This window comes from Arachis ipaensis, chromosome B6 (genome assembly GCF_059453495.1).
Source record: "Arachis ipaensis isolate K30076 ecotype BB chromosome B6, ASM5945349v1, whole genome shotgun sequence".
NCBI lineage: Eukaryota > Viridiplantae > Streptophyta > Magnoliopsida > Fabales > Fabaceae > Arachis > Arachis ipaensis.
This window is the reverse complement of record NC_142441.1, coordinates 150,566,986-150,591,109: the sequence shown is the minus strand read 5'-3', so window position 1 is coordinate 150,591,109 and position 24,124 is coordinate 150,566,986. Positions and strand designations below refer to the sequence as shown.

The following is a 24,124-nucleotide window of genomic DNA, read 5'->3' as shown; positions in this document are numbered from 1 at the left end:
TCTAATAAAAAGTTAAGTTAACAAATAAGATAAAAAAAAAACAATAAATTTGAGAAAAATTTATAAGTAAAAATTATATACTAAAATTTTAGTTAAGGCAATTGAATAATTATTAGTTAATTATTTTTAGTTATTTAATAATATTTTTTATTCATACAATTTTAAACGTTAATAGGATTAATTTTATTCTAATATTTTATGAAAAAATCATTAAATTATATTATAGTTTTATCTTAAAGTCATCAGAATATATTTTTTAAGATAAACATTTATATTGGACCCAATGCATAAAAGACCAACACCCATCTATCATATTAAACTCGGCCCACATATATAGTATACAAATATAAAATTTGTATTGATTATATTAAACACTAAAACCAAACATTAATTAACCATGGCTACAGTATTAAGGGTCAGTTTAACTAAATTTTTTTAAATAAGTTCTTTAAACTTAAAAAATAAGAATTTTTATTAATAACTTTTAAATAAATTATTTTTTATTTGGAAAGCTATTATAAAAGTTTTTGTTTTAAAATTGTGTATTAAGAATCCGTTTAAAAATTTTAGAAGTATTTTTTTTTAATTTTTGACTTATAAAAAATAGTAGTATTAATGTCTAATGCAATTTTTAAAATTAAATTGCAACTTTCTAAAAAATTATTTAAAAACTTATAGAAAAATTAAAAAAAATGACTTCTTTCATAATACTTCTATTTTTAAAAATAGAAGAAGTCACATTTTTTAATTTTTTTAAAAATTTTTAAATAATTTTTTAAAATATTAAAAATTTATTTAAAAAATTATACTAAATACTGTTAATGTAACTTTTTATAAATAAATAAAAAAAAAAGTAACTTTTGGAATTTACAAACGGATAATTCTTACTGCTAACTTCTGCATCAACTGAACCACTGCAGCAAATGTCTCCTTTGAGTACTTATCTTTTGTAAAAACTTTAACTAAGAAAGGGACATGTGTCTTCTACACATGTAGAAGATCTTTTCTTTCTACACACTAGCAATGTCCAAAAAAAAAAAGAGAAGGACAAAATGGTCAACCATTGCTTTGAAGCTGATCGTTTTGGTTAACACAAATTCAAAGAAATGGCTCCATTCTTATCTATGCCCGAAAGAAATCGAACAGATTTTCGCTGTTAGAGTAAACGAGATGGGATTCCAGTCCCAACAAAAAATAAAGCTTCATCCGGGAGAAAGAAAGAGTCCTTCTTAGTTATGAAGTTAGGTTTGAGGCTTCAGCAAAACTGAGCTGTTCGAAACTTTCCATCGATTCCTCACATGGTCATTCTCAAGATCAGTTACTATTATTATTGTTATTATTTTTTCCCATGTCGATTTTTGTTCAGCCTGATTTGAGTTTTCTGCAACTGGGTATTATGCTCTCCATGTGTTCGATGAATTTTCTGAATGACACTTAGGATCTTATGCATGTTACTGAAATCTCTCACCATTAGACAGGTTATTATTATTATTATTATTTAGTGAATAAAAAATTATTTACTTCATCAGGTCACTATATAATCTGAAGAAGAGCTCAGAGTGGCAAATGGATTTTTATTCGACCGTGTTCATACTTGTTCATCCCAATGGATATGTAGAAGACACTGTAGATGGACCCTTTCAAAGTTCGGAGCCTTTGTTGATGAGCATTCATCGTCAAAAGTCTCTGCTTGAGTTGAAGAATCTGATATTGAGGAATATGGGTGAACTTGAAAGGAAGCAGATATCTCGAATGGCGTATAGGTTGCATGTTAAAATTGGTCCGCAAGCATCCGACAGTCAGGTTTTTTGGCTCAAGTCTGATCAAGACATTCAGTTGATGTTTGGTTACCATGACTCAAATTCTGAGTTGCGGTGCATAGAGTTGTATGTTAAAGTTGAAGACACGATTAGTTCAGCCAGTTCAAAAGCCAATCCGCAAGTTGTTCAATCGGAGAATAATGTTGGTAGAGGAGCAAAGAGAGTAAAATCACCAGTGACATCCCCAAGTTTTGCGTTCCCCATCCTTTTTGAAAATTCAGAAGCTGTTGATGGAAACAGAAGCAACATTTGTGCAAGCCCAGGTGAGTTCTCTCATTGTTGAATTGTTTATCAATCATTCCAGTTGTCAAGTGTTTTGTCAATTTTGCATATAGCAATTTGCCAAACCACATCCATAATACCATATCTTAGTAAGAGAGGGAAAAAATCTAGGAAGAAAAACTCAAGAATGTAGTGAACTCCAGTTTAATTAGATTGTCTCACATAGAATGAAATAGCTAATATTTATGTTTCAATTTGTCGATATTTATTCTTTTTTTTTTTAAATAAAATATACAATGTCCTTTACTCAGCCTCTTTGGTGCTGACTGCTGAAGGGGAGTGTTAATTATGCTCTTAATAATCTGCCAAGGCCACTTTCCTATTGTTTAAAATTTTGATTACTGTGCTTACTATGCACAATGTAGCCAGTAAAATTTTGTGGGCACAGGTGCTGATCTAGGGCATCCACCTCCGCCAAAAATGCAAAAAATGGTGGATGGCAAAGGGAAGCCAGTTGAAAATGGTGTGCTGCTCCCCGCCATCGAGGAGTCTGATGTGTACTCGAAACACTTTCAAGCCCAAGGTGTGTGCCCCAACTTAGAGCCACCCATCACCTCCAACTCTCAGATGGTGCTAGAAGGCCGAGTTAAGGAATTGGAGATCCGCCTTGAGTCAAAAGAAAACGAGAGAGCTGCCTTGGAGGAATTGAAGGTTACTTTAACCGCCAAGATTAGTAATATGGAAAACAAGCTGAAAGAGGCTGATAAGGAGAAGTCGCAGTTAAGGGAGAAGGAAACAGCATCAAAAAGGAGAATTGAGCAGTTGGAGGAAGAGGTCAAACATCTGGGATGTTGCGTCCCTGAAGCAAAGGAGAGAGCACACAGGAACATCATGGAGCAAGTGCATCATCTGGCTCCGGGTATCGACTTTTCGCGTGTTCACCCTGATTATCGAGTTGTCAATGGGGAGATTGTAAATCCTAACAAGGATAGTGTAAATAATCCTCCTTTATCACAGGATGTTGCTTCTCATAATGTAAATAACCCTCCTTTGCCACAGCATGTTGCTTCTCAAATTGTAAATAATCCTCCTTTATCACAAAAGCAGTCTCAAGATGAACGCCACCTACCACACCCTGTACAAGCTTCTCTTCAAAATTCTCAGACAGTTGGAATTCAAAATTTGGGAAAAGATCCTGTTCCTAATAATGAGGTAGCCAAAACACTTAATCCCAGCAGCGAATCTCAGCAGTATGCAAAGTTGCAGCAAATAAGTAATCAACAGGCTACAGTCAATGAGCAGCCAGGAGGCCAAATTAATCGTCAAAAACAGGTACCATTTGGCATGTTTCTACCTATCTTGATACCTCAACTTCCCAAAGACCAAGCCATGCAACTTCAAACTCTATTTAGTAAATTGAAGGTGGGTTTCTCTAAATAATCTCACTACCTGGTCCTTTGGTAGTGGGAACCTTGTCTCTTTTCTTTGCTAAAGTCAGTTTTGTGTTGATAGGATATGATCAACTTAGGAACAGATATCCCATGCTACTCACTTTCTGTTTTGTGCATTTATTGTGTGTTATAGAAAGACGAAATAGCAAAAGACAGTTTTGTGCGGCTTATGAAAGGTATTGTAGGGGGCCAGATGCTTAGATTAGCAATGGCAAAAATACAAGCACAGGTAGGTTGAGAACAAGTTTAATTCTTGTTATGGATGAGTTTTACAGGTCCCATGAAATATATATGTTGATATCATGCTAAGATTCATTGTTCTATTCAGCTGTTACAGATGAGGCCCAACCAAGGACCTGTGGAGCAGCAGCACCCTGTTCGGATGCCCACTGTTGGCTTAGGTGCAAGGCCCAACCAAGGACCTGTGGAGCAGCAGCACCCTGTTCGGATGCCCACTGTTGGCTTAGGTGCCAGGCAATTAAATGATCCGCATGCTTTAGCTCCGCTTCATCAGTGAAGTATGAATGCTGCTGCAGACCAATCTCATATGACTTATTCAGCTGTCCAAACTATGGAGAACAATGCTAGAAAATCTCAAGAATGGAAACTCAGGGTTTGCAACCGAGCCAGTTGGCATATTGCAATTCCAACACTGTTAATCAGGAAGCAGAAAGATGATCTCTTCACATACAGAGGCAATAAGCAGCCACAGCAGCAGTATCTACATTTCCCATCAGCATATGGTAGTAGTGGTGGTAATTATAAGCCTTTTTCAAGGCCAACAAGTAGTACTGCTTCATCTATCAGACCACCACCATATGAGTCACATATGAATCAATTTCCGCCTCAAAGCACTTATCCAAATCACTTAGGTGGGACAACACAAGGCTTCATTGGTATGCCAAAACTTGAATGGTAGAACACTTCCAATGATCCCAAGTGTCTGCCAGGTGAATCTGTTGCTCTGTTAAACAATCCATCATCCCAACAAACTCCAAATGCATGGCAACCACCATCAAACAAAGATCAAAATTCAGGGCTATTGTCATCTGGTTATGTAAAAAAGGAACTTAGTGAATTACCCACTGAGCAGCGACTGGCAGAATATTTCTAAAATGCATGGATTGTGTTCTGGTAATTCTGCACAAATTGAACCAGGAGGTGCCAATCAAGGAACTATAAAGGACGAATTCTCAAGGGGCGTTCCAGCATCCAGAAGTATGGCACCTACAACATCTACTGGCCTTAACGTCACTCATTTCTGCTTCCCCTTCTGGAATGGGTCAACTAGTTCCTACTGTCTCGTTTGAGAGTGATATACTTGATCTTGACTAATGCAGTGGCTTAACTTTTGTGGATTAAATACTGTCCAATTATGATTGTTAATATGCGGTATGCACCTGATACCTGTAGTACCAACGCTATATTAAATGTATATGTACATAATATGTGTTCTCTTAGTGATGATATTCAGTAATTAAATTGTTGATAGCTATGGTTTTTTTTTTGCTGTCCTTATTCATATTTCAATCTTCTTGTAAGTCAGTTCTAAGAAAACAGTCATTTCTGCTTCCTCTTTTATGTTATTTTATTTTTGGTTGTTTATTGAGTTCTTTTTTATATGAAATTAAGTATCCACGAGAAGATTAAAACAATTGTGATTTTTCTCCCCATGGGGAAGGTACGCTTAATACAACATTGAAGAACAGGATGTGTTAAGGACAAGAAGTCTAGAATTAAAGATAACTTATTGTTTTCCCCACTAAAACCCTTTTGATCTTTGGTTGACCATGATATTTTAGTTGTTTGTTTGGTTTAGTGTCTTAGTGAGCTGTGACTTGGGGGAGACGGCATTCTCTCGAAGTGGCAACTTACGGTGGAGCAAGCCAGGCAGAAACACGAAGGAGGGACAGACATGTCATCTGGTTTTCAACCAGCTAAAGATGTAAATCACAAATCTTGAGCATCTGGAAAAAGTTCAAAGGATAATCACAAAGGGGATATAAAAGGTTCTACTACTTCTGCAACTTCAGGTGAGTTTTCTTTTAAACTCTTTATCTGTCATTTCGGTTGTCAAATAACTTAACCACAAGATGCAAGTCAATGTCAGGTATAGTATTCACAAAACTGACATCCCTAAAACTATTAAGTTGTAGATGAAAATGCGGCGTTGTCGTTGAATTATATTATCTTGCATGGAGGGTGATAATTTAACCAGGTTATTGCTGTTTGATTGTTTGTCCAGATATTTGTGCTTTTGACTCTTCCAGACAGAGGCTGGCAGAAAACATGGGAGAAATGATTCCTTCTGACTCAAACTAAAATGGCCGGAAGCATCTCTGTCAAGGATGTAATTGCTGTGCTCGAAAGATAACCACGGATGTCGAAATTGTCGCTCATTCATGGCTTGTATACTAAAAACATCAACATATGTTTGTGAACTTCTAATATTAAATTATGAATAATTTATCATGTAAAATTGTGAAAGTTTTAATTTCTAACTATTATGAATAATTTATCATGTAAAATTGTGAAAATTTTAATTTTATTAAGTTAGAAATGATTGAATTTATATATTTAAAATTATATGTAATTTTTTTAATAATTTTAATTAATATTTAATTAAACTGGTTGAATTTCGGTCAAATTCTGATTGAATCCCAGTCGAACCAATAAACTATTAAATCAATGACTTTACCGGTTTATTGACCAATTCGGTTCTCGCAATCTTGATATTTATTTTACTCTTTGAAACTTAAAAGTGTTGATTTGAATTTTGATTTATTTAAAAAAAAATCTACTAAGTCTTATAATAATGTCACTCTCTTTGTTTTTTGGCAGGACTTTTGTTTCATATTAGTGTAATATTGATATAGATAATTAAATATTATTGTAACAGCTACATTTTTTAATTTGTGAATAATATGATGTCTGAAATTGGATCATAAATTAAAGTTAAATTAAATTAATAAACATCAATTAATTCATATAAATTAACTTTTACAACTTATGTATAAAAAATTATTCATTAAATTAATTATTTATATAATATAAATTAAAATATAGGGATAAGTACTTTTTTCGTTCCCAAGGTCTGGAGTCAAAATCGATTTCGTCCCTAGCTTTTTTTTTTTTGTTAAAATCATCTTCAATGTTTAAAAACGCTTTAAAATCGTCATTTTCTATTTTTTTGGACCAAATTATCCTCATCATCATCATTCTCCTCTTCACCACCACCACTCCCTCACCCTTCCGGTAACCCCCACCCCCCCACCCCCTCACCACTCACCCCTCACCCTCCACTCCTCACCGCCTCCCCTCACCGCCTCACCTCACCCCCCACCCCTCACTGCCTCCCCCTCACCCCCTCACCTCATCCCCCACCCTCACCGTAACCCCCCCTCACCTCACCCCCCACCCTCACCGTATCCCCTCACCTCCCTCACCGTAACTCCCCCCTCCCACCCCTCACCCCACTCGGTCATCATCATCATCATCATCATCATCAGATTTCATCAACAACAACAAATTTCATCAAAAATTTAGAAGTTTAAATTTTACCAACAACAAATTTTATCAACAACAACAAATTTCATCAAAAACCACAGAAGAAGAAGAAAAGAATAAGAAGCAGCAGAAGGCAGAAAGCAAAAACAGAAAAACAGAGGCGGCGGGGGGCTGGACGCAGGGGCGACGGCGGGCTGGACGCGGGGCGGCCACGAGGGGCTGGACGCGGGGCGGCGGCGTGGGGCTGGACGCGGGGCGGCGGCGTGGGCTGGACGCGGGGCGGCGTGGGGCTGGACGCGGGGCGGCGGCGGAGGGCTGGACACGGGGCGACTGCGGGTTGGGGGTGATGGAGTGAGGGTGGGGGTGGGTGTAGGAGGAAAGGAAAATTGTGTGGGGGGGGGTGGAGGAGAGAAACGAAGAGATCTGATGGGGGGTGAGGGTGGGGTTTTTTTTTTTTAATTTTTATTAATAGTTAAAGGTAATTTGGTCAAAAAAAATAGAAAAGGACGATTTTAAAGTATTTTTAAACGTTGAGGATGATTTTAACAAAAAAAAAAAGGCTAGGGACGAAATCGATTTTGAGCCTAGACTTTGGGGACGAAAAAAGTACTTATCCCTAAAATATAAAATATATATGGTTAAAATTAAAAGAGTAAATTAAGATTCTCAATCATTATTTAGTTGATACGCTTTAAAAATTAAGAATTATATCGATTTGTGAACACAGCTTTAGAGACTAAAACAAAAAATAATTTTTTTTTCTCAAATTGTTATTTTTCATTATACATTTCTTTTAGTACAAAAAAAAGAACATATAAAAAAGATGACGTAAGTTGAAAAATCGTACTCGTTAACGCAAGAACGAACCGAGAGAATCCGTTAAACTCGAAAAATATTATAAACCGATTAAACTCAACAAAAGAAGGAGGTCGATGCCATGCTTTTGTATCTTCTCTGTGTGAACGCCACTGTTCAATACTTCGCGCGTTTTGGTGTTGGTTCTTGTTGAACGGGATTCTCACTTCTCTCCTTTGATCCTTTTTCCCCTTTTCTCTATTTTCCCCTTTCTTTTTCTTTTCCCTATTTGGTTGTTATCTTACTCGCTATTAATACCCTATTATTAATTATCCCCGTTTTGGTTGTTCTATTTTACTCTTCCTTTTTCTTTTTCTTTTTCTATTCGGTAGCTAATACCCTATTTTACCATTAATTATCCCCATTCATTTTCCCCTTTGTTGCGTTTTTCAACTGGGTAGCTGCCCTACAGGTGTTTGATGAATTTACCCAGTGAAACATAAATAGAGCGAGAGATTATACTGTATGTTCGAATAACTCTTAAACTTCTGTTGGGTAATCAGAGTTGGGATTGGAATTGCCATTGCCATGGATCCTTCTATTATGAAGCTCCTCGAAGATGACGAGGTTTTTCCCCGCTTTTTACCTATGGTTTTCTTTTGTTATTTATTTGTTTGGGGTGTTGCTGAACCACTATGTCTGGATGTGTACTTCACAGGATGAAACAATGCATTCAGGGGTGGATGTTGAAGCCTTCCAAGCTGCACTAAACAGAGACATAGGAGGATCTGCTTCCACTTCTGGTTCAGACCCAGGTACCCCAACTATGCTTTTTAATGTGTAATGTTTTTCTGAGTTGAAATAGTTAAATTCTCTCTGGTTTGTTTGTTTTTGATCGCTTGTTATGCCATTTGAATACACGGCTGCATAAACAGTGTTTAGACTTTAGACTATTGTTTATGAGCTTGTTTGGTCGAGATTTTGGTCAGATTGCAATCAAAATAATTGATTTTGAAAGAGTTGTTTTATGGTTGGGGATGGTGTTAGAAAAGTGAGTTTGGATTAATTATTCTGAGCGATAAAAGGAAAATCTATTATAAGGAGATAAATGTTTGACTATACTCTAGTGTTCATAAATGGGAAGGATCTACACAAATCCTTTAAAATCTGGCTGTAATGTAAGTGCTGTAATTTATCTAAGGGACAATGTATCCCCTAGCCAAAATGATGATGATGATGATGATGATGATGATGATAATGATGATGATTATTATTATTATTATTATTATTATTATTATTATTATCACGTACTTTTCCCCAAGGTGTTATTTCTGATTTTTGGTATCTAGAAACAATAGTAGAGGTACCACATTTAAAAGATCTCTTGAAGCGGAGATCAAGGAATGTAGTTGAACAAACTAAAAAGTTTCATCAACACAGTGGTAGTGGACAACATCTTTGAGAACTTAGATGATCTTAATTATTTAGCAGAATACAATCAAATAAATGTAGCACAATGACCTCTAACTCCAAGTATCAAATTTGACCAGTAGAGGTTGCAAAGCTTTGGTTGATATTTTCGCAAATGAAATATATTTTTCTAAATGAATTTCTGTACTAATATCTGTATTTTCAGATGTTAGTTTTCTTGTTTGTTTTTATTTTTCTTTTAATTGATTGTTGAGTCGTGTGATTTTTTATATTTGCTTGGTAATTTATGAATTGCATATGCTTTGTGCTTCTATACTCTCTGCAGTTTTGTCTCAAGGAAGCAACAGTACATTCACTCAGTCAATGCCACAGTGGCCAACTCCTAGCCATGAAAACCAAACCCAAGTTCAAAATCAAGAGCCTGAAACTGCACAGCAACGAGAGCAACCTTCATCTGAGGTGGAGCAAAAGCAACATGGATCTCTTGCTGAGCAAGTACAGCATGTTGCTTCCCAGGACGTAAATAATCCTCCTTTACCACAGCATGTTGCTTCCTCGGACGTAAATAATCCTCCTCTACCACAGCATGTTGGTTCTCAGAGTGTAAATAATCCTCCTTTGCCACAGCATGTTGGTTCCCAGAATGTAAATAATCCTCCTTTGCCGCAGCATGTTGCTTCTCAGACTGTAAGTAATCCTGCTTTATCACAAAAGCAGACTCAAGATGAAGGTCACCAACCACAGCCTGTACAAGCTTCTCTTCAAAATTCTCAGACAGTTGGAATTCAAAATTTGGGAAAAGATCCTGTTCCTAATAATGAGGTAGCCAAAACACTTAATCCCAGCAGCGAATCTCAGCAGTATGCGAAGTTGCAGCAAATAAGTAATCAACAGGCTACAGTCAATGAGCAGCCAGGAGGCCAAATTAATCGTCAAAAACAGGTACCATTTGGCATGTTGCTACCTATCTTGATACCTCAACTTCCCAAAGACCGAGCCATGCAACTTCAAACTCTATTTAGTAAATTGAAGGTGGGTTTCTCAAAATAATCTCACTATCTGGTCCTTTGGTAGTGGGAACCTTGTCTCTTTTCTTTGCTATAGTCAATTTTGTGTTGATAGGATATGATCAACTTAGGAACAGATATCCCATGCTACTCACTTTCTGTTTTGTGAATTTATTGTTTGTGTTATAGAAAGACGAAATAGCAAAAGACAGTTTTGTGCGGCTTATGAAAGGTATTGTAGGGGACCAGATGCTTAGATTAGCATTGAACAAAGTACAAGCTCAGCTACAAGCACAGGTAGGTTGAGAACAAGTTTAATATATATATATATATATCATGCCAAGATTCATTGTTCTTTTCTAATGTTATAGACGAGACCCAACCAAGGACCTGTGGGGCAGCAGCAACCTGTTCGGATGCCCACTGTTGGCTTAGGTGCAAGACAATTAAATGATCCCCATGCTTTAGCTCAGCTTCATCAGAGAAGTATGAATGCAGCTGCAGACCAATCTCGTATGACTTCTTCAGCTGTCCAAACTATGGAGAACAATGCTAGAAAATCTCAGGAATTGGATGCTAGAATGGAAACTCAGGGTTTGCAACCGAGCCAGTTGTCATCTTCCAATTCCATCAGTGTTAGTCAGGAAGCAGAAAGATCATCTGTTCATGTACACGGGCTTAATAAGCAGCCGCAGCCGCAGCCACAGCCTCAGCATCTACATTTCCCATCAGCATATGGCAGTAGTGGTGGTAATTATAGGCCTTTTTCAGGGCCAGCTAGTAGTTCTGCTTCATCTATCAGACCACCACCACATGAGTCACATATGAGTCAAATTCCACATCAAAGCACTGGTCCCAATCACTTAGGTGGGGCAACACAAGGCTTCATTGCTATGCCAAAACTTGAACAGCAGAACTCTTTGAATGATCCCAAGAGGCTGCCGGGTGGCTCTGTTGCTCTATTAAACAATCCGGCATCCCAGCAAACTCCAAATGCATGGCAACCACCATCAAACAAAGATCAAAGTTCAGGCTTCTTGTCATCTGGTTCTTATGTCAAAAAGGAACCTAGCGACATGCCCACTGAGCAGCAACATAGGCAGAATATTTCTAAAATCCATGCACTGCCTTCAGCTAATTCTGCACAAATCGAACAGGCAAGTGCCAATCAAGGAACTGTAAAGGATGAGTTCTCAAGGGGCCTTCCAGTATCCACAAGTATGGCACCTACAACATCTACTGGCTTGACATTACTCAATTCTGCTTCCCCTTCTGGAATGGCCCAACTAGATCCTAGTGTCTCAGTAAGTTTCCAAGTGATATACTTGATCTTGTCTAATATAGTGGCTAAAGTATTGTGGATCAAATATTGTCCAAATGTGATTGTTTTGATACATGGTATGCACCTGTCGTACAGTACCGATGTTTATATTAGATGTATATATACAAAATATTTGTTCTTTTATAGATGCATATTCAAGAGTTAAATTGTCTATAGCTTATGATTTATTTTCTGTCCTTATAACTTTATGAATCTTGTTGTAATTCAGTTTTAAGAAACAAGCATTTTTTTTTGTTTCTCCTTCCTCTTTTATTTTATTTTTTTTTATTCTTGGTAGTTTATTGAGGGTTTTTTGTTTTTGGTGGCATAGACCACAATGCTTTTAGTTTGGATTAGTATGCTGCAAACTTGGTTATTTTCATTAGTTACATGCTAGGAGTAGTGCTTTGAAACATTTTGATTATTTTACCCTATGCATTTATTGAGATGCCTCTGATGCTATTTATGTATTTAAGTTGCAGTGAAGAATAACAAGCATATAATGAAAAGCGTGCTTATTTTACCTTTCATGTCCTGCACTTTTTACCTTTAATTTTTTGAAACAATCTGCTATTGGGGCATAATATGAACTTCAAATTTGCTTTTCCAATTTCACTTTTTTGGGTAAATGCAAATTATCATTTTGTACGCACCCACTATTTAATAATATATTCAAACTTCATGCATAACTCTGACTCTTTGCCCCACTCTATTTTGTGTTTGATCAGTTAAGCACCCAGGTGCCATCAAACACTTCTGGAATTACTGTGAGGGCACCTGTGAAAAAGCCTTCTGTTGGCCAGAAGAAACCACTTGAAGCACTTGGTTCCTCACCTCCTCCTCCAAGGTGATCTGTCTTATTTGCCTGCAGCATGCTTCACTCTTGGAATTGTTCTTTCTTTTCTAAGTTCTAACTCATTTTGATGCATGCATCTTGTGCTCATATCCTCCAGTAAGAAGCAAAAGGGATCTGGGGGGGGATCCGTTGAACAAAGCATTGACCAGCTTAATGATGTCACTGCTGTTAGTGGAGTCGATTTGAGGGTACAATTCTGTGTTATGTTGAACTAAGCTTGATAGCTCAATGATAAGGGATGTCTACTCTCATTTCAAAATCTAAGGCCATTTTTTGCATCTTTTACAGGAAGAGGAAGAGCAGTTATTTTCAGGCCCCAAGGAGGACAGTCGGGTTTCAGAAGCAACTCGAAGAGCTGTGCAAGAAGAAGAGGAAAGGCTGATTTTGCAGAAAATTCCACTCCAGAAAAAATTGTTTGAGATTAGTAAGTGTCTTTTTCATATGTTATCTCCATATATTTTAATTTTTCCTTTTGAGCTTATCTGGATACAAACTAGCCACACCAGGCCTTACAGACAGTTGTTTTGTGTTATTACTGTCAGTGTTTAAGTATGGCTTGAAGGGTGTGAGCAATGATGTGGAGAGATGCTTGTCACTGGTGAGATTCAACCAAGATTTCAATTTTCATAACAGTAGGTTTGCATGTAATCTTACTTATTCAAACTGAGTTTTCAGTGTGTGGAGGAAAGAATGCGTGGACTGATAAGTAACCTGATTAGAATGTCAAAACAGGTTAGTTGTTCTCTACCTGCTTGCAGGAATATTCTCTCATAATTCAATAAAATTTCTTACTTTCAAGAATTTTCCTACCAGCGGGTTGATTTTGAGAAGACAAGACATCGGACTGTTGTCACCTCAGATGTTCAGCAGCAAATCATGACAATAAATAGGAAAGTAAGAGAGGAGTGGGAGAAAAGACAGGCAGAAGCAGAGAAGCTTCGGAAACAAAATGACGTGAGTATTTTGCACTTATCAGCATTTGAAACCTGTGCCTGTTTCTTAATTTCAGTCCATTTTAAAATATAGGGTGATGGTAATGCTGGAGCTGATGGTGACAAGGACAAGGACGAGGGTCGTAATAAATCATCAAAGGTTTTTTTTTTAATCCCATTCTTATATTTCTCCATTATCTACATGGAAACTCTTTTCATTAATATTTAGTAAGCTGCAGGTGAACAAGGAAGAGGATGACAAGATGAGGACAAATGCAGCAAATGTTGCTGCCCGTGCTGCTGTTGGGGGAGACGACATGCTCTCAAAGTGGCAACTTATGGCCGAGCAAGCCAGGCAGAAACGTGAAGGCGTGACGGACACGTCATCTGGTTCTCAACCAGCTAAAGATGCAAGTCGCAAATCTTCAGCATCTGGAAAAAGTACTAAGGATAATCACGAAGGGGATAAAAAAGGTTCTACTAATTTTGCAACTTCAGGTGAGTTTTCTTTTAAGCTGTTTTTTCTGTCATTTCAGTTGTCAAATAATTCAACCACAAGATGGATGTAAACTTTAGATATAGTATTCAGTATTCACCAAACTGACATCCATAAAACTATATCTTAAGTTGTGGATGAAAATGTGGCTTTGTTGTTGGATTGAACTCTAATAGAATTATATTATCTTGCATGGAATGTGATAACTAATCTTGTTTGATAGTCCATTAATTTTGTGGTTGAAATTGTTGTAGCAAACATTATTGCTGTTTGATTGTTTGTCCTATATTATTTTTAAATAATTCTGTTTGCTCTATTGACTCTTCCAAACAGGGGCTATCAGAAAACATGGGAGAAATAATTCCCTTTTGACTCAAACTAAGATTGCCCGAAGCATCTCTGTCAAGGATGTAATTGCTGTGCTCGAAAGAGAGCCACAGATGTCGAAATCGTCGCTCATTCATCGCTTGTACGAGAAGATTCATTCTGATGCTCAACCTGAGTGAAGTAGAATTACAGAGGGAGGTGATCTTGAACTTTTACCACTGATTTTCTTATCATCTTATGCTTACCAGCAGAAATCAAAAGGTCTCCTCAAAGGTGTGTTTAATTTTGCATATTTATCAGTACTAATTTGGATTTTAGAGCAGTTAAACATAAGTTTGGCATCCATCCTCTTGGCTTGGTCTCTGGGAAAAGAATGTTAAAAGAAAAATATATTTTGGTTAGGAGTTATAGTATTTTGATATATGAAGTAATTTATGTGTTTATTTTAAAAATGAGTTTGTCAATATTAAACAAGTAATCTGAATTTCAAGTTTCAACACAATTAAACACGCAATGTAACTTGTTTTCTTGAGAATATTCAACTTGTTCTTTTCTTCACGGGAGCTCCTACGCATTACGTATTTGTTTCACCCTTTATGTAACGGCCGCTATGGATGACCTTTTTGGGGCATTTTATATGAACTCCATACTCCTTTTAAGATTGAGAAAAGAAAAGTATCTGTTTAGAATTTTAGATAATATTAATCTTGGGTAATGCTAGGTAAACAAAAAAAAAACAGCCAAAATTTGTTTTATTTAGTATTAATTAATTGTCGCAACAATTAATGAATGCTAAATAAGGTAAGTTATGACTGTTTTTGGCTGATTTTCTTTGGTTACCAAATATTTTCGATTAATCTTTGACTATTTTTTTTTTCTAAAAGTAAAGCAAAATCAAAGTGAAACGAATATTATGCTTAACACAATTCAATTTTTCGTTATTAATGCATATATAATCATCAACAATATGGAATAATTCATGAAGGCAGCAAACATACCAAACCAGGATGTTTATTTGCTTAATATAAATGTTGGACCACAACCTAAAAACATATATAAAACATGGAATAAAATAAAATTCATACATGAGCTAGTATGCAACATTGGTCAGATAAGGATGATGAGTGTGTCAACCTGGTCCTTCACCCATTTTTCCGCCACAATGGGACCACGCTCCTAACACAGCACACCTTTTCCAAACTCAAAAAGTTACAAAATACAAAATTATAGTAACTTTATGTATAAAAAAACTCCAAACTTATTTCTCATGATAATGAATTAATGATATAAAATCCTTTTTAAAAGGATTTATTGCCAAAAGTAAATTTTCAACAATCGTATGATTAATCAAATAACAAATAGTGATGACTAAAATCAATGATAATAATTTCCTTCACTGTCATAATGATATAATAAATCTCTTTTATAGTGTCAACTTATTTTAATTAAATTATTTTTAAATTGCTGAGTATTTAAAAAGTTCACTTATTCTATACATGTGAAAATACTATATTTTTATAATTCATAAAAATTATATTTCACTATTTTATAAGATTTGAAATTTAACCTCTTTTTTTACTATATAAAATATCTATTTGAATAATACTACACATCTAAATTTTTTTAACCAAGTCCAACTAGTTGGTTTAACATAACAAAAATCAGTTATAGTTAGCATTATTTTAAGTCTTGTTATTTAACTTAATTAAACTTGGTTCATAAAAAGATTTAGATGCGTAAGATTATCTTATTTATTTTAACTAATTTCGAATGAGTACTGCTAGGGAGCTCCTGGGCCACTTATCCAAAAAGCTTACTCTTGACCTTTCGAATATAAAATTCTAATACCATGTTATGAAACCACTCATCCCAAAAGTATAACCTGATAGAACAATGTAACACTAATGGTCATATCTCTGATAATTTCTAAACCTCTATTATACACATTGTACGCTTAGGCCATTAACTCCCTATACTTTCTCATTTCGAATTAGTTATCGCTACACATTGTACTAGAATATATTAATACACTAGTTATAGTAAAAACAATATTATTAATGAAAACAACATCAAAATGAAAATAAATAAATAAATAAAAATGTATCCCATTATTAGAAGGGGGAAGACAGGCAAAGCATAAAGTTGAAAAAAACCGCAGAATATGCTTTTCTCTGCTCATCAAATTATCCTTTTCCTCTCTTCCTTCACCGCTTTTCTTCCTTTCTTCTTCTTCTTCTTCTTCCAAACATTCTCTCTCTAATCACACTTTCTTATTCTAATCCCTATTCTTAACCTCTTACTTCTCCATTATCATCGATCAAAATTCAGCGTAAACTTGTTCGTTTGTTAGTTAGTTAGTTATGGAGCTTGTAACTGCAAGCGATCTTTTTGTAACCGCTTCCTTAGCGCTGCTTCTCTCTCTTCTTGTTGCCAAGCTTGTTTCCATGGCCATGGCTTCTGATCCTAACACTCACAATTCACATCATCGACAACAACAACAAACCCTTGTGACTCTGCAGCAGGAACGGTTAACGGTTCAGAAGCCTCATAGTGAGAGAAAGGTGGAGTTTCTGAGTCCAATTCAGATTTCGACTGTCGAAACAGCTCGGAACAGGGAAGAAGAGTCTAAGGTTGAAATTGAGTCCAGAGTTGTTGATTTTGAAGTTGAAGCCTTATCAACCATTGCTGAGTTGAGCGAGGAACACGTGGCGGCGGAGGCGGCAGAAGAAGAAGAAGGAGAGGTCATTGAGACCAATGGCGACAGTGAAGAATTTGATCCTCGTGAAGCAGTTGAGGATTCTATGGAACAGAGTAAAACAGAACCAGTGGAGGATTTTGAAGAACAGAAAGAAACAGAACCTGTGAAAGATTCTGAAGAGCAAAGAGGAACAGAGGATTGTGAGGAGCAGAGAGAAGAAGAATGCTTGCAAGTTTGTGAAGAACAGAGAGAAACAGAGTGTTGTGAAGAAAAGAAAGGTTGTTCCGAAGATTGTGAAGAACAGAGGAAAACAGAGGGAATCACGGTTGAACCGTTCAACGATGAAGACGACCATGATGATGATGGTTGGGAAGGGATTGAAAGGAGTGAATTGGAGAAGGAGTTCATATCGGCTTCCGAATTCGTGGTTGGTGGAGGTGGTAATGGTTTAGGAAGTGATGTGCTAATGGAGTTGTATGGTCTTCACAAAATTGCAACAGAGGGTCCTTGTCATGAACCTCAACCAATGCCTCTCAAGCTCAATGCACGTGCAAAGTGGTATCAATTTTAATTTAATAAAAAACTTTCTCCCTAACTATTGCACTTGTTTGGAATGTATGAGTGTTTGGTTGGTTTGTTAGTTTGATTTGCCTAACTTGCATTGCCTTGCTTTGTTTGGTTACTCCATGTGGGATGATTTTGTTTTGCTTTTAATTAGAGTTGCATTTGCAAAGTGTATACTGTCCTTCTCTAAAATGGATCATTGCCAAACGTTTCATAAATATGTTGGCTTTATTTAGATGGAGATCTAAGCAATTTTTAGAAGTTTACATGACACCTTCATCCACTATTATTTTTGAATAAGCGCATTAGCACTTGATTCAAGAAGTGACATAATAAGGTTATAGGTTGGAATCTGTGGGTGAGGTTAGAAAATGTTATTGGCTTAATCATAGCTGCTTAACTTAGTAGAATGTCCCCCTTAAAATTTCTTTAGGTACAATCTCCTTTAGCCTTTTAAGGGTTAAGTAGTGCTGTTGTAAGAAAGTAATCAACTGGGGGAGTGAACCAAAAATTGGGCAAATTATAAGGGAATATCTAAAAGTGACTCCTAGATTATACAAGAGGAAATAAAGTTGTTTCACAGGATTTGGCTCCTTCGAGAATAAAGTGCAGCTCCTGAACCATTGATAAGAAAATCAACAGTTTTAGATTATATGAGTAGTTATAAATGTATTTTTTTTATCTTATTAAATCAGAAAACTGTTGATTTTCTCATCCATGATTCAAATAGTATAATTTATCTCTAAAGCACACCATGCATTTAGCGGAGCCAAATCCATGTTTAGAACACTCAAGCCAGGCAAATGAACATAAAATGAACACGTAAAAGGCCGTGCTGTACAAGTTACACGGTGTAGCTTGATTGCTAGTTATAATAACAGGGTTGAGAGCTGCTTTGTATGAGTAATCGAAAGTAGTGATTACATTGTGCAAGGAATGCTTGGCAAAAGCTGGGAAACATGACTCCGGATGCTGCAATGGAGAAGTATATCAGCGTTCTTTCGGATAAAGCTCTCGGGTGGATCAAAGATACTTCGGATGTGAGTTTGTGCTGTTAAGGCAAATTTTTCTTAAGAGTTATCTTTAGTGAAGTGACATCATGAACATTAGAGAACTTGATGTTAACTATTTATAACAGGGAACGATTGAACTTGAACCAAAAGGGTCAGAGGTTTCTGAGTTTGCTGTTCCTGAATCGAGCACATCTTTGTCTCATCCACAAATGACCATAAATGAAAGGTACTCAATAGTATACAGTCCATTTATACAGTGTCAACAAAAGATGCTTAATTTCTAAGTACTTTGGTTATCACACTAACATCCAATCAAGTGGTGCCACCTAAACAAAAATGGTTTCTTTTGAGGTAGCAGAAGTCAGCTGTTTTTGTCTACATGGTTGCATCGGATTGGATATCATATCAATGTAGAAGAGTATTTTAAAGAAGTCTCGAAATGAAAAAAGAAAAAGAAAGCTCAAATTGATCCTGGAAAGATATATGAGATGTCAAATTAGTTCTCCACTTTGGATTGAGTTAGTCCTTCTTTGATAAAATAATCATCAATTTACGATCAAAATCATGTTTGGTTATAAGTTGGAGAAAGAGAACTAGATGTTTATTATAAACATTGATGAACTAAATTGATGGCCAAATCTTAGGAGGACTATATTACTATTGTCTATACCTCTAATTAGAGTATGTGTTATTACAGGGAACTTGAACAAGAATCTGGTGCCCAAGATCATAGCACACCTGCAGAGACAGAGAAGAACAATGTAAGTTTGTAAAACCATTAGATATTAACTTATTTCGGAAGATATTATTTAATGATTGAATCCTAATTAAGATCTCTGGTGGTGTTGTTCAGTCTTAATAAGTAGCTAAGCTAAGAGATTGCACTATAGAAAAGCATGCTACGAAATTGTTATAAGGAACTTTAACATTGGGAAACATATCATTAATCTTGTAAATTTGGGATTGTTCTCTAGAGCAATCATTCTACCTTTGTTTGATTTAATTATATCAGTTTCCAACTCTTCTAACATTCCTTGATATGAAATTATGTGACACTCCGTTTCTTTGTAATTTATAAGATGTATTTTATAAACATAACTTTAGGAAAAATCAAAGTTACCCAATGAAAATTTATATCTATTGGACTGCTTAACGCTCTCAATCTTCATAACTAAATTAAAAACATCAACATAAGACAAAGCAGGTATGTCTGCATTTGAAAATAAATTTGATGTTCCTGTTTAAGAATTTTCCATTCTATATTAATCATCTTTTACCTGATTTCATGCATAGATTTATTTCAGCAACTAGAATTCTCAAGTATATATGCAAGCTAGCTTAGCATGGAAATTTTCAGGTTAAGAAATGATGGAACCTTTCTGCTCAAATCTCATGCCATATGGCATTTTCCAACATTTATCTCTGCAAAACGAAGACTGATTCCAAGATTGGAAGTTTGTTTTGAAGTGATGCAAGATTCTTGGGGTGTTTGCTTTCTCATTTGTTCCTTAAGGCGTGTGCTGAAAATGAAGTATTGTTAAATTGGAAGTGTTAATACACATTGTAAATAAATAAATGCATGTATATATGAATTAGTAGTATATCATCTCAGTCCTATGGCAATTACACGTAAATAGTATGCTCCTTATTGCAATAACTAAGGTTGACCAATTCAGTTTAATTTAATTAAGGTGCCTATTCCTATTCTACCTTTGTTTAAATTTTTCATTAATTAATGTGAAATATCCAGCTTCAAAACAAGTGTTACATTTACTCTTATGATTTTCAATTTTTATGTGAAATGAAAATTACCAAAACAAGGTGAAATTAATTCTACCAAATACTGTTGTAATATTACTAGCGATCTGGTACAAAGTGTGCCAAATTCTTACGTATGTTTTTTATCTTCTCGCAATATGTAATGTAATACATTTTTTCGACATGTTCAAATTTCAAGGTATTTATATTGAAGTGATTAACTGGCATCTCAATGAAATTTTTTTAACAATAAGATAACTTTTTAATTAAAACTGTTTATTGAAGGTCATTTTTTTTAGGGCTGTCTTATATGTTGTTTTAGGATTGCATATATATATATATACAAGGTTATTCCATTTTTCTTTTTAATTAATGATTTAAATTATCAGTATCTACATTTTTAATATTCTCATGATATGGAATAATTTTTTTTATAATAAGATAATTTTTATAGATTTATCTTGTTTGTTTGTAGCTACTATAAATACTGATATAAATCAACTGCTCTTGCTGCCAACAACAAGAAGGTTTATTAATTAAAGAGGATTTTCAATGTATAAAAGTATCTTAATGGTTTTGTTTTTAAATTAGCCTGATTATTTTTGTATATATATTAATTAAAAACAAAAAAATACTTTCTTGAAAGAATGAAAATAGAAATGAAGTTGCTTTTTTTTTTTCCACATAATATAGATCACGTACAACTGAATTTATTGGCAATTACAGAAATTTATAGAATCAATCTTACTAGATTTCAATATATTATCAATCAACATTAACACATCTTTCGGCTCAAGTGGTAATAAGTCTATTTACTCTAACTCACAGCAATAGGTTTATTCTTATTAGAATAATGATACACATTCAAATTTTTTTATTAACTAAGTCTAATTAAATTAGTCTGATATAACAAAAATCAGTTATGATTAGTATTATTCTAAGTCTTATTGTTTAATTTAGTTAAATTTAGTTCATAAAAAGATTTAAATGTGTAGCATTACTCTTATTTTTATTTTCTTGTAAAAATTGGGTGTTTTCACATTAATAATAAATTTATTTTTTTCTAATCTATTTTTAATCAATAGAATTTCTTCCAAATCAAATAATAAGCTGAGCAGAAAGATGATCACGATGCATTCAAATAATAGTCTTCACTGTGCATGAGTGCTCTGTATCTACTTTAATAATAGATAATAGATGTTCCATATGTTTATTTTCTATCTCATGAATTACTTAAGCAACATCGTTGTTAACCTAATTGAAATCTCATGGATCAAATATCAATTGAAGATAACTAAGTTGGGTTGGTCGAGTGGTCAGTTTACTCGTCTGCTTAACCAAGTGTTAGGGGTTCGAATCACGCCTTGTGCATGCGGGCAAAGGAGAGAGTAAAAAGGAAAGAGAGGAAAAAGAGAGGAAGTGAACATTGAGTTACCAATTGTTGACTGATTTTTTAATTAATTGATTGAATTAATATTAGCTCCCCATATTTTTATATATATGTAATGTTAGAGAGATAATATCTAAAATTATCTTGTATTATATAATATCCATAATTTATATAAAATTATACAATTATTTTAGACGGTTTGAGTTGATTTTTTTTAATTGTTTTTCACACGTTATTGCTTTTATATAAACATATATCATATAAATGAAATAAACTACGGAGAAAAACTGAAATTTTAACGGGATAATAATATGCTTATGCATCTATTTTATGTCCTCTATTTCTTTCATGTTTTTTGGGTTGTCAAAAAGTTGACAATAACGTTTTATTTATTTATTTAATGTTTGGATGCTGAAAACAACCAATTCTATGTAACAATATATAAAAGGTGCATAAAAATGTCTTCGTTTTTCCTTTTGTAACGTTGTCCTTGTCTCAAAACCCTTATTTCATGAATTATTGGTTCTCAATGCAACTTTGTTGGGGTAACCCTTGATTTATTACGTGGTTGCTATAAACGGTAGCTTCAATATATTCATATGCAAATCATATGAATAATTAATTGAGTATAGTTGTTGATATATTATAATCTATACAGTTAGCTTTGTAGGTTATTATAGGTTGTCAATTTTATTAAGGAGGTCCATGAACATGAGGAAAAGTCATTATTATTATTCAACATGAATCGACTTTTATTGACAAAATATTTTTGTCCATATTTCTGGTCTCTCATCTGTGAATGTGACTTATCAGCTACCCTATATAATTTGAGTTTATTTATGTATAGACTGTGAATTATATGGATGATCAAACTCTCAATTCTTTTTAACAATTGAAGGAGTAAAATATGATCTCTCACCATTAGTTTTATAAGTAAGAACAAGAATAAATATGAGAGAAAAAACAATGAAAAATTAAAAATTACACTTTACACTCTTAATTTTTTTAACAATTGAAAAGATCCATTCCCATCAAATAAATGTTTTACGATTCTAGTAATAATCACTAGGACCTAGGGGTATTTATGAGCCTGTCCAAAATTTATTTTGTATGAGAATAAGAGAAGTTTAGTTTTAATAGATTGATAGTATAAAGAGTTTATTTGATGATTGAATCAAATTTATGTTTTTAAATATTTTTTAAGTAATAAATTAAAAAAATAGTTATTTTTATTAATATTTTTTTGTAGTTCACGGTATTTTTCTTGTCGATCGACGGGACAAAGACTAATCCGTCGTAGATCTCCGATACTTATTTAAGTGGACGAATCAGCTGACTATTCGACCAATCTAAGTTAGTTTTACTTTTACTGATGTGTTAATACACGATTAGATATCTGCCTTGTAAAAATTAAATTTTAATTGAAATATGAAATTATTGATGTGTTAATACACGATTAGATATCTTAGATTGTTGTATATATAAGGAGGGATTTGAATCTCCGATACTTGTTTAAGCGGACGAGTGAACTGACCATTCTATCAATTTAAGTTAGTTTTATTTTTACTGATATGTTAATACAGGATTGGATATCTGCCTTGTGAAAATTAAATTTTAATTGAAATATGAAATTTTTCGAATTTTTTTTTTATAATCTCTAACTGAATGTAATTCCTAAATTAGTGGCTTGCGTAGAGATTCCATATTGGCTATGACATTTAACTAATTTTCTTGAGGGTTCCATATATAGCTTAGAAACCACAAAGAAAATATCAGATTCCATAATAATCAAGTAGGAATAATCATACGTAATTCTTACATCAAATTATACTGGCTATAATGATTTTTTTTTTAATAAACTATATATATGAAGTGGTCAATAGTATCATTGTAAATATGATACATAATAAAATTCTATGACATCGATGAATTTATATAGTCGACTCCATTTAGTGAGATAAAAATTTGTTATTGTTGACTTAATAATTTAACTACAAAATTCTTAGATGATTACTTACTAATAGATCTCACACAATAATCAAGGAAATTAAACTCAAATTCTTTTGTTTATGGACTCCATGATCACATGCGTCATACTCCATTAACCCTTTTCATAACATAATGATGATTAAGGCCCCGGAAACTGCGATTTGTATAATTGTGACTATATATATGAATATTCATAATGATATGATATATCACTTTATTAATTGGGTTCTCACTGTGATCTGGGACCAATGTATCTTCCATAAGATTAAATGTTCAACCAAATTAATGGCTAAAAAAGAAGCTAGCGCTTTAAAAATCGAATTAAACTGTCCAATTACATTGAATAGACTGCAAAATAAAAAGCTTTTAGTTTAAATATTCTTTATTTCAATTAGAGAGAACACTGAATTCGGTCTCTAACCGTTACTTCAAAAAATAAAACGTTCTTTAACCCAAAAAAAAAAAAAAAAAAAAAAAACTCAATTTCGTTATTGTCCCTTAGGCTACATTTGTTTTCAAAGACAGAATATTGAGAGACATGGATATA

The 24,124-nt window shown here is 34.3% G+C and overlaps 3 protein-coding genes across 6 annotated transcripts; all 3 read left to right on the top strand.

Moving 5' to 3' along the window:
* The first annotated feature begins 966 nt into the window (after positions 1–966).
* On the top strand, positions 967–6,024 carry LOC110263644 (uncharacterized). Of its 4 annotated transcripts, XR_015885734.1 has the most exons (7): positions 971–1,301; positions 1,530–2,083; positions 2,491–3,464; positions 3,627–3,722; positions 3,822–4,885; positions 5,313–5,526; positions 5,739–6,024. XR_015885734.1 is itself a non-coding variant. In XM_088489538.1 (5 exons), the coding sequence occupies exons 2-5, from the start codon at positions 1,567–1,569 to the stop codon at positions 4,008–4,010; spliced, it is 1,776 nt and encodes a 591-aa protein (XP_088345664.1). In that variant the 5' UTR covers positions 967–1,301; positions 1,530–1,566; the 3' UTR covers positions 4,011–4,988. The 4 variants fall into 4 exon arrangements, 3 of the variants coding, with proteins under 3 accessions (XP_088345664.1, XP_088345665.1, XP_088345666.1); XM_088489538.1 differs by lacking the exons at positions 5,313–5,526; positions 5,739–6,024 and having other exon boundaries at positions 967–1,301; positions 3,822–4,988; XM_088489539.1 differs by lacking the exons at positions 5,313–5,526; positions 5,739–6,024 and having other exon boundaries at positions 967–1,317; positions 3,822–4,988.
* Positions 6,025–7,444: 1,420 nt separating this feature from the next.
* LOC107605608 (transcription initiation factor TFIID subunit 4b) lies at positions 7,445–14,617 on the top strand. Its single transcript, XM_016307541.3, has 14 exons — positions 7,445–8,422; positions 8,514–8,610; positions 9,552–10,258; positions 10,423–10,530; positions 10,605–11,537; positions 12,283–12,401; positions 12,508–12,598; positions 12,699–12,834; positions 12,953–13,008; positions 13,086–13,142; positions 13,224–13,364; positions 13,437–13,502; positions 13,582–13,840; positions 14,172–14,617. The coding sequence occupies exons 1-14, from the start codon at positions 8,384–8,386 to the stop codon at positions 14,342–14,344; spliced, it is 2,982 nt and encodes a 993-aa protein (XP_016163027.1). The 5' UTR covers positions 7,445–8,383; the 3' UTR covers positions 14,345–14,617.
* A 1,648-nt stretch (positions 14,618–16,265) lies between these two features.
* LOC107605607 (uncharacterized) lies at positions 16,266–20,147 on the top strand. Its single transcript, XM_016307530.3, has 5 exons — positions 16,266–17,421; positions 18,362–18,467; positions 18,566–18,666; positions 19,138–19,201; positions 19,798–20,147. Exons 1-5 carry the CDS (start codon positions 16,526–16,528, stop codon positions 19,807–19,809), a joined length of 1,179 nt encoding a protein of 392 aa, XP_016163016.1. The 5' UTR covers positions 16,266–16,525; the 3' UTR covers positions 19,810–20,147.
* Positions 20,148–24,124: the final 3,977 nt, after the last annotated feature.

Coding starts and splice junctions, on each gene's coding strand:
- LOC107605607 (XM_016307530.3), top strand. CDS start 16,526: ATGGAGCTTGTAACTGCAAGCGATCTTTTTGTAACCGCTTCCTTAGCG. Junction 17,422..18,361: donor CTCAATGCACGTGCAAAGTG/GTATCAATTTTA, acceptor ACATTGTGCAAG/GAATGCTTGGCAAAAGCTGG. Junction 18,667..19,137: donor CAAATGACCATAAATGAAAG/GTACTCAATAGT, acceptor GTGTTATTACAG/GGAACTTGAACAAGAATCTG.
- LOC107605608 (XM_016307541.3), top strand. CDS start 8,384: ATGGATCCTTCTATTATGAAGCTCCTCGAAGATGACGAG. Junction 8,611..9,551: donor CACTTCTGGTTCAGACCCAG/GTACCCCAACTA, acceptor TACTCTCTGCAG/TTTTGTCTCAAGGAAGCAAC. Junction 13,503..13,581: donor GTCGTAATAAATCATCAAAG/GTTTTTTTTTTA, acceptor AGTAAGCTGCAG/GTGAACAAGGAAGAGGATGA.
- LOC110263644 (XM_088489538.1), top strand. CDS start 1,567: ATGGATTTTTATTCGACCGTGTTCATACTTGTTCATCCCAATGGATAT. Junction 2,084..2,490: donor CAACATTTGTGCAAGCCCAG/GTGAGTTCTCTC, acceptor TTGTGGGCACAG/GTGCTGATCTAGGGCATCCA. Junction 3,465..3,626: donor CTCTATTTAGTAAATTGAAG/GTGGGTTTCTCT, acceptor TGTGTGTTATAG/AAAGACGAAATAGCAAAAGA.